This window comes from Melozone crissalis, unplaced genomic scaffold (genome assembly GCF_028551555.1).
Source record: "Melozone crissalis strain CALT ecotype California unplaced genomic scaffold, PUWL_Pcris_2 ptg000009l_1, whole genome shotgun sequence".
NCBI lineage: Eukaryota > Metazoa > Chordata > Aves > Passeriformes > Passerellidae > Melozone > Melozone crissalis.
Genome location: NW_026535787.1, coordinates 1206292 through 1215409, shown reverse-complemented (window position 1 = coordinate 1215409; position 9118 = coordinate 1206292). Strand labels below are relative to the sequence as shown.

General features: G+C 60.2%; 2 protein-coding genes across 3 annotated transcripts; both read left to right on the top strand.

Annotated features, from left to right (window-relative positions):
- Positions 1-1390: 1390 nt before the first annotated feature.
- SPCS2 (signal peptidase complex subunit 2) lies at positions 1391-5619 on the top strand. The gene is made up of 5 exons (XM_054270375.1): positions 1391-1458; positions 2865-2948; positions 3194-3354; positions 4313-4447; positions 4773-5619. Exons 1-5 carry the CDS (start codon positions 1420-1422, stop codon positions 4957-4959), a joined length of 606 nt encoding a protein of 201 aa, XP_054126350.1. The 5' UTR covers positions 1391-1419; the 3' UTR covers positions 4960-5619.
- A 420-nt stretch (positions 5620-6039) lies between these two features.
- Positions 6040-9068, top strand: NEU3 (neuraminidase 3). Of its 2 annotated transcripts, XM_054270308.1 has the most exons (4): positions 6040-6091; positions 7064-7118; positions 7208-7450; positions 7538-9068. In XM_054270308.1, the coding sequence occupies exons 2-4, from the start codon at positions 7092-7094 to the stop codon at positions 8480-8482; spliced, it is 1215 nt and encodes a 404-aa protein (XP_054126283.1). In that variant the 5' UTR covers positions 6040-6091; positions 7064-7091; the 3' UTR covers positions 8483-9068. The 2 variants fall into 2 exon arrangements, with proteins under 2 accessions (XP_054126283.1, XP_054126284.1); XM_054270309.1 differs by lacking the exon at positions 6040-6091 and having other exon boundaries at positions 7031-7118; positions 7211-7450.
- Positions 9069-9118: the final 50 nt, after the last annotated feature.

Genomic DNA, 9118 nt, shown 5'->3' with positions numbered 1-9118 from the left:
TGGGGAGCTCCCGCGGCCCGGCTGTCGCCGCACCTCCCTCGGCCACGCTGTAAATCCTCGTGCTTCGTGCTCCCCTGCCAGCAGAGCTCCGGCTGGCTGCGGGCTCTGCTCTGCCCCCCGTGTCACAGCCCAGCCCCGCGTCACGCGCACGGACACAGGCAGGCACCCGCCCTGGCGTGCATGTGTGAAACGTGCCAGTGGAATGACGTGCAGGCGTCCGTCGTGTCGTGGCTTCTCTTGTTGGAAACAGAGTAAACCCTGCTCGTGAAACAATTGTCACAAACCTGAAATACGCCGGCTCGTGTGTACAAATAACAGTGTTTGTTCTAACAGCAACCGGGACTTGAACTGCAGGGCAAAGGCCGAGGTTCAAACAGAATAAAAACAGATTCTGACAGTGAGACTCCCTGCTTCTTGCTGTGCTTGGAAATGAACGGGATCCTGCTGCTGCCTGTCCCTGACAGGTGACACTCTATCCAAAGGATGTTGTGCAGTAATTGTAGAATCACAAAATCATTTGTTTGGAAAAGCTCAGAGACCCACGTCCCCCTTCCTCTGGGGACAAACCCATTTTAATCCGAGGCTGATCTGCCAGCAGCTGGGTTTGGGCTGGGGTTAATCCAGCTGTAGGTGCCAGGGAGCCCAGCAGGCTCTGTGTGGCACCCTGACAGAGCTGAGCCTGTGTTTCCATGTGGGCAGGAGAGGCAGGTGCTGCTCGCCCATCCTGTCCAGATCCCTGCCATCTGCTGCAGGACATGCTCATGCTGTGCTTTCTCCACTTCCAGCTCCACTGGCACCTCCATAAAACTGATATCCTGCATCAAAGCAGCTAAATTGGATCAGCCCCAGTGGCCATCTAGCTTAGCATGGAAAACAGGGGGTTCCTTGTCACGGCAGCTGTACATGAAGGGTCTCATTACGGAGGAATAAACAGCATCCTCCTCAGGTGGCTCAGCCACACAACAGGGCTGCTGTATCCTGTTGGAGATCATAGATCCATGGAATAGTTAGGGCTGGAAAAGGCCTCCAAGGTCACCGAGTCCCCCAGCGCTGCAAGGCCACCACTAACCATGTCCCCAAGTGCCACATCTACATGGCTTTAAATCCCTCTAGGTGTGGGACACCACCACTGCCTACACTGGGCAGCTGTGCCAGGGCTGGGCAGCCCTTTTGGGGTCGGACGGGGCTTGAAGCAGCCTGATCCATAGGAAGGTTCGACTGGATGGGTTTAAGGTCGCTCCCAACGCACATCTTGCGATTCCATGATGGGAGCCCCTCCTGCACGCCATGGGCATGGCGGGCGGACGGACTGCATTTCCCAGCGTGCCGCGCGGCGCGAGGGGTCCGGACTTCCGGCCGCGCGGCCAATCAGGAGCGCCCAGGTGTCGCGGGCGGGGCGGGGGCGGAGGCGGCGAGAAGATGGCGGCCAAGAGCGGCCGGAACGGGCTCCTGGACAAGGTACGGCGGGCGGGGCTCCTCCGAGCGGCCCCCGCCCCGGCCCGGGCCCCGGGCAGCGCCCCGACAGCCCCGCGGCCTCCCCCGCCCGCCCCGGGATCCCACCTTTCACTGCTGGGTGTCCCTCCCTCAGCCCTGAGCATCCTCAGCCCTGGGCATCCCCCTCAGCCCTGAGCGTGCCCATCCCTGAGAATCTCCCCTCAGCCCTGGGCATCCTCATTCCTGAGCATCCCCATCCTTGAGCACCCCCATCCCTGAGCATCCCCCCCTCTGCTCTGAGCATCTCCCCTCATCCCTGAGAATCCTCCCCCAGCACCCTCCCTTCAGCCCTGGTCATCCCCCTCCATGCTGTAGATGCTTGTAGTGGAAGGAATTCGTCCCTTTTCTCTCTGGGCAAAGACTGTGGCTCCCAGTTAACTTGTGTGCCAATTAACCCTGGAAGGAAATGCTCCAGGAGCAGCCACCTGAAATGTTTGGTACCATACCCCGATGTGAGAGCTCTGTCCCAGTTCTCTGTGGTTTTTAGATCCTTCTGTGCCTCATAAAACTGGACACGGAGTGACATTCACTGTGTGCCTCAGGATTCCCTCGTGCCAGGCCTGGGGAATCACTGGGCTTTTCCCTGTGTGGCTGCAGGGCAAGCAGGTCGAGTTTTGCATTGTATTTTAAAGGGGTTTTGCTCCTTCCAGAGGAGGGAAGGGAGCTCTTTGGGCTGGCAGTTAATCCATGCAGCCTGGGAGCTTCCAGAGCAGGAAAATATCAGCAGTGAAACTGAGGGTTGCTCTGCTGGCAGCTAAGATTCCAGCCCCAGTCACTGGCCCGTGTGAAATAAGGGATGGGTTGGGATACTCAGGGCTCAGACTGATGTGTCACCAGGCAATAATGCAGTTCAGGGGAAGGTGGGCCCTTGGAAAATGTGAATTGTTACTGGGGAGGGACCCATTCCTGCAGAAGCTTTGAATGTGAAGAGTGACAGAGTCCTTTGCTCTTGTTCCAGAGGATGGTTTTAACTGAAATTCCTTGGTTTTGCCTTTTAATTCTCCCCTTGTACCAAGACAGTCGGGGTTCTCCAAATTTTCCTCATCCCCCAAGAGAGTGTGTGGGGCAGTGTGGCTGGGAGCACATCCAGAGGCAGAAATCCTGCCCAGCTGTCCCTTCCTGGGGATGGCAGCAGGAGCAGCAAATGAGGAAACAAAACCAAACCTGCTGCCAGAGCCTCATCAGCGTGTGACGAGGTGGATGGGCTGGAACCCGCCAGGAGCTGCCCAGGCAGATTTTGGGGGTGATTCCCTCTGTCCAGCCAGGCCTTCCCAAGCAAGCAGCTTTGCTCTGCTCTGCCCCCTGTCCTGCTGCTCAGGGCAGGAACAGGTTGGGATGGGATTGCCCTCACTCCACCCTTTCCATTGCAGTGGAAGATCGATGACAAGCCGGTAAAAATCGACAAGTGGGATGGTTCAGCTGTGAAAAACTCCTTGGACGACTCTGCCAAAAAGGTGGGCCCTCTCTCTGTCTCTGCTGAGCTGCCCCTCCTGGGAATCTCTCTGCTTTCCTTCCCTTTTTGGGGTTGGCCAGGTCTGTGGTGGCGTCTCCTGTGGTTCCCACGTGCCTGTGGGGCCTGATGCAGGCATTGACTCCCCACAAACCTTCTGCTCAGTTTCCCTGTGCCCCTGGGGCTGCTCCCTCCCCAAGAGCAGCGTGGCACCTTCCTGAGAGGCTCGGCTGCCCATGTGTCCCACAGGTGCTCCTGGAGAAGTACAAGTACGTGGAGAACTTCCGTCTGATCGACGGGCGCCTCCTCATCTGCACCATCTCCTGCCTCTTTGCCATCGTGGCTCTCATCTGGGATTACCTGCACCCTTTTCCCGAATCCAAACCCGTCCTTGCCTTCTGTGTCGTCTCATATCCTTCACAGAGCGCGTCAGGGGTTTGATTTCCCACATTTTCTGGATATTCCCATTTCCAGGCCTGCGGGAATTGCTGTTCCTGCCGTGTGCAGATCAGCTGACAATCAGGCAGTTTTCATGTGATAGGGGAGCTCCTGCCTGTCTGGCTGGCCCCTAAATTTGGGTGGTCTGAGGCACTTCCTTTTTTCTGTTCTATCCACAGTCTGGTTCCAGACACCTTTGCTTTTCCCTGATAGCACAGGTCAGACACTGAGAGGGGAAAGAGGAAATTCCGGCCAGCAGCTCCGTGCAGAGGGATCCGCACAGGCTGGATCCACTGCACAGCTCACCCCGTGAGGCTCTGCAATGCAGAGGAGCAGTGGTGACCTGCACTGGGGGAATGGTTGGACTCAGTGGTCTCAGAGACATTTTCCAACCTAAACAATTCTGTGATTCCAAAGAATTTCCCTGTTCCTGGCTGTTCTGGGTGGCTTTCAGAACAAATGGGTGACTTGTCATGCAGCACTTGAAATTACTTTATTCCAGAAATGGGAAAGAGGAGTTGCTCAGTCTGTGCTTAGGAGGAATGCCCAGCAACTCCTTCTGTGGCTTGTTCAGCCTCAAGTTTTCTCAGCAAATGTCAGAGAATCCCAGACTGGTTTGGGTGGGAAGGGACCTTAAAGCTCATCCATCCCCACCCCCTGCCATGGCAGGGACACTGCCACTAAACCAGGTTGCTCCAAGCCCCATCCAGCCTGGCCTTGGGCACTTCCAGGGAGTGAATAACAAATTATTAAAGTTTAAATTTATGAGTTAATTTCTCATGTCGATGAAGCATCAGCCAAACACCCTGTTTGCAGTCAGGATGTCACGAGAGGTGGTTAAGCCACAGTGTCTGAGAGGATCCAAGCGACTCCTCTGCCTGATTTCTGCTTCTCCCTGCACCTTGCTGACTTCCTTAACTTCCCCTGCACCTATTTTGTGATGATGGGCATCCTGACCATCTACACCTCGTACAAGGAGAAGAGCATTTTCCTGGTGGCCCACAGGAAGGACCCGGCGGGGATGGATCCCGACGATGTCTGGCAGCTCTCCTCCAGCCTCAAACGGTACCTACGGCCTGCTGTGGGCTGGCCAGGGCACCCTGCCCTGCCTCCCCTGCCAGAGAATCCATCCTGCCCCACCAAATCCATGTCCTTGTTCAGGAATGGCAGCAGCTCCGAGTGCTTTTCTGCCACCAGGGTTCATGTTTCACTTATTTTAATGCGGGGTGTAAAGGCCTTGAATTGTGTTAATTGTGAGTGCCCAGGAGGGGCCTCCAGCCCAGGAGGGATATCCCCTCAGACAGGAGGGGGTTTCTGTCCACTGGGACCCTGCTCTGAGGGTTTCTGTCCCCCTGGGAGCCTGCCCTGAGGTGTGTCTGCCCTCCCACAGGTTCGATGACAAGTACACCCTGAAGCTGACGTTCATCAGCGGGAAAACCAAGCAGCAGAGGGAAGCCGAGTTCACCAAGTCCATTGCCAAGTTCTTTGATAACAACGGGACGTTAGTCATGGAGGCCTACGAGCCAGAGGTGTCCAAGCTGCACGACAGCCTGGCCCTGGAGAGGAAAACAAAGTGATTTTGGAGCCCAGCCGCCTCCCAGCAGCCTGCTAAAGTAACACCAATAAAGTCAAATGGCAAAGAAAGTGAATCATGGCCTCTGTTTTTGTCCTGAAGTCCTGTTCCATTTTGGATAAGCAGGAATTTTAATACTGAACCTTCAAGATTTGTTGAAGCTCATGGCTAAGCTTGGTCTCTGTGCCTGCCTTCCAGGCTCTGAGGCGGACTCCAAAATTGGATTTTGGGGACCCTCAGCAGGGCAAACACATCACCAATGCTGCCCCAGCATCCCTGCTTTACCTGGCAGTGCTTTATCACATGGCTCTGTGCCCAGGGGCCTTTTCCAATCCCACCTTTCCATTTCTGGTAGGAGTTCAGGACAAAACCCTTCTGTCAAACAACCATCCCCTCGCAAACCAGTTTGCTTTATTTTTGTATTTATCTAAGGAGGGGTAGAGGATTGTTTTATATAAAATCCTTTTATGTGTTGGGGGGGAGAATCAAATATGCTACTTCTGTGTGCTCAGCCACGAAGCTTCTCAGAAAGTGTAAACGATTTCCCAAGCTGTGTCTGTCTGTCTGTCCCGCGGTTCCCTTCTGGCATCTCCCGTTCACGCGTCCCCTCTATAAACTGGCATTTTTTAAAAAGAGGTTTTTTTGGGTTGTTTTTTCAATAAAAGGGAAGAACAGACATCAAACGTGTCCTGGAGCATCTCTGGGGTGTTTCACGCCTGGGGAGGGAATCCCAGTTCACAAAATCCTCAGAGCTGGAAGAATCCTGGCATTCCCGTGGCACCACCACAGTCTGGTCACCTAAACCTCGTCCCCAGGTGCCACAGGATGAGGGTGGCTCCTCTTTTTATCTTGCAGAGCTGGTTGGGCCTGGCTGCCTCACCTCGGAGCCTCCAGACTGACCTTGCTGGTTTTCCGGCCCTCCCTGGCCACGCCCGTCCCACAAGGGGCAGGGGACTCTCCTGGCATCCCGGGCAGGATCCTGCCTCCATCCCTCTCCCGGCTCCCTCCGCCTGCTCCGGGGGAGAGGCTCGGGGCTCCTCGGCAGCGGCCCCACCATCAATCTCCTCCTGGCATCCCGCCGTTCCACCTGCCCATTCCCGGAGCGAGGAGCGCATCACCTGCTCACACCTGCACAGGTACGGCCCCTGCTGCCCGCCGGCGCCAGGCTCCGGATCCCGGCAGCTGCATCCCCGCCCGCCGAGCGCCTGACCCGGCCCCCCGGCCCCGGGAGCTGCAGGAAGAGGCGGAGCGGGGCGGCCCCGGCGCGGCGGCGGCGGCAGGAGCAGGAGCGGGGTCTGCGGGGATGCGGGATGCGGGCAGGGCCGGAGCGGGGCGGTCCCGACACGGCGGCGGCGGCAGGAGCAGGAGCGGGGTCTGCGGGGATGCGGGAATGCGGGGGATGCAGGAGTGCGGGGGCCGCGGCACGGAGGGGATGGGGGCTCCGTGCTTGCGAGGTGCAGGGGGGTGCGGGGCATTGGGATTGGGACTGGGGGGGGCACCGGGGTGTAGGGGAGCGGGCTTGGGGGTGTCGGGGGGTACACGGGGAGAATCTGGGTGCTGCAGGTGGATGGGGGCGATCGGGGCCGAAGGGGGGTCAGGACATGTGCAGGGGGATGCACGGGGGGGGGTCTGTCACTGGGGGGTCAGTGCATGGTGCAGGGGGATGCACGGAGGGGGGATCTGTCACTGGGGGGATGCACGGAGGGGGGATCTGTCACTGGGGGGATGCACGGAGAGTGGGTCTGTCACTGGGGGGACAGTGCATGCTGGGGTGCAGGCGGTTTGTGCTGTGGGCCAGCGCAGGGACACGGGGGGTGCCGGTGGGATCCAGCAGCAGGGGTGCAAGGGGGACCGGGGGTGCAGGGAGCGGAGGGGTGCACGGGCACAGGGACTCCGGGCCAGTGCCGCTGGGGGAGCTTAAGGCGGTGGGAGCCCGGGGGTCCCGGTGCGGGGCAGGGGGCGCTCAGCCCTCGGGAGCAGCGGGAGGCGGTACCGTGGGTGAAGCAGGGGAGGCTGTGCGGCACAGGGGAGCGGCACAGACGGGCAGGAGGGCGGGTGTCACCGCACCGAGGGGCTCTGCTCTCACCCCACTCTCCCACCCTGCTCAGGTCCCAGGGGGAACCTCAGGGCGGCACCATGTCCCAGGCCACCACCTGCCTCAAGGTGAGCCTTCATCCCTATCCCTCACTTACGGGCCACCCCCTCCTTTGCCGGGATTTAACCCTTTACATCTGACTGTCCCGCCCTTCCAGCAGCAGGGGGATGGAGGGGAGAGCCCCCCACCGCTGCCATCACCGCCAGGATCCTCGCACATTTTCCCTCCGGAGACGCTGTTCCGACAGGCAGGTGGGGTCACCTACCGCATCCCGGCCCTGCTCTACGTGCCCCCGGATGATTCCTTCCTGGCCTTTGCCGAGAAGCGCTCCTCGGCCCGGGACGAGGATGCCAAGTACCTGGTGCTGCGGCGGGGCCGCCGGCACGGCTCCTCGGTCAAGGTAAACGCCGCGGGCTGCAGGAGCCCGAGGTGGGCGCGGTGCCGGGGGGCTCCCGCGGCTGAGCCCCCTTTTCCTTCCTGCCGGCAGTGGGGTCCCACGGAGGAGCTGTCGGCGCTGGCGCTGCCCGGCCACCGCACCATGAGCCCCTGTCCCCTCTACGACGCCAGGAGCGGCACCGTCTTCCTCTTCTGCATCTGCGTGAAGCAGGGCAGGACTGAGCGGCGCCAGATCTGGAGCGGCTGCAGCGCCGCCCGCCTCTGCTTCGCCAGCAGCGCGGACGGCGGCCGCGGCTGGAGCGCGCTGCGGGACGTGACGGACGAGGCCATCGGCGCCGACCTGTCCCGCTGGGCCACCTTCGCCGTGGGGCCGGGCCACGGCGTGCAGCTGGACTCGGGGCGCCTGGTGGTGCCCGCCTACGCCTACTACGTGCACGGCTGCCTGCGCGGGGCCCTGCGGCTGCCCTGCTTCACCCGCCAGCACTCGCTCGTCTTCTACAGCGACGACGGCGGGCGCCGCTGGCACAAGGGCGCGCTGCTGGGCGGCGAGCGGACGGGCGAGTGCCAGGTGGCGGAGATCCGCGGCCCCGGGCCGCCCGTGCTGTACTGCAGCGCCCGGGCGCCGCGGGGCTGCCGCGCCGTGGCGCTCAGCACCGACCGCGGGCTGCGCTTCGAGCGGCCGGCGCCGTGCGCGGCCCTGGGCGAGCCGCCGCGGGGCTGCCAGGGCAGCGTGGTCAGCTTCGCCCGCTCCGCCGCCGCCGGGGCGCCCTCCTGGCTGCTCTACTCGCACCCCACCGACCGGCACCGCCGCCGCGACCTGGGCCTCTACGTGAATCCCTCGCCGCCGGACGGGGCGGGCTGGCGGCGGCCCTGGGTGCTGCACGCCGGGCCGGCCGGCTACTCCGACCTGGCCGTGTGCCCCGGCGGCCTCTTCGGCTGCCTGTTCGAGTGCGGCGCCAGCAGCGCCTGCGAGGAAATCGCCTTCTGCCTCTTCACCCTGGAGCCCTCCGGCGAGCAGGAGCTCAAGGCTTCCTAAAATAGACCCGTGTTTGTCAGCGCGGCCGCTCCTGAGCGCTCGGCAGTGCCGAGACCTCACCAGGACACCGCGTCCTGTACACATCGTGTACCTTTTATTTAATTATGTCTTTTAATCACCCGTCAGATGTTGTCGGTGACCTGCGGCAGTGGAGGGAGGATCTGCTCTGGCTTGGCCAAGGGGGATGCCAGCACGGCACATGAAATGCTGCTCCTTCTCCAAAAATCAGCATTTTTCACCTGGTAGCAGCTGAAAAGCAGAAGGTGCCAGCAAGAGCAGCTGATTCCCTCAGGAAAAAGAACCCAGGAATCTTGGTTTAGTTTAAAATATTCCAGTTCCTGTGTTCCTGCAGGTGGCAGAGGATTCCCAGTTTTTACCATTTTTTATGCTGCTTTCTTCACTTGACTGCTTTAGACTGAGTTTCTCCCAGCCCCCTGGGCAAAGCGCTCGAATCTTGATTGGGGGCAAGGGGAGAGAATGTTGGGGAATGTTTCGTTCTGCTCCATAGGGAACAGGCTGTAGCATCCCGACAGTGACAGAGACCTCACATCCCCGTGCTGCTATCAAATAAAATTCTCTCAAAACACGTGAAATCCACTCCATACAGGGAAGATCCCAACGGGGCTGGCCCTGCCC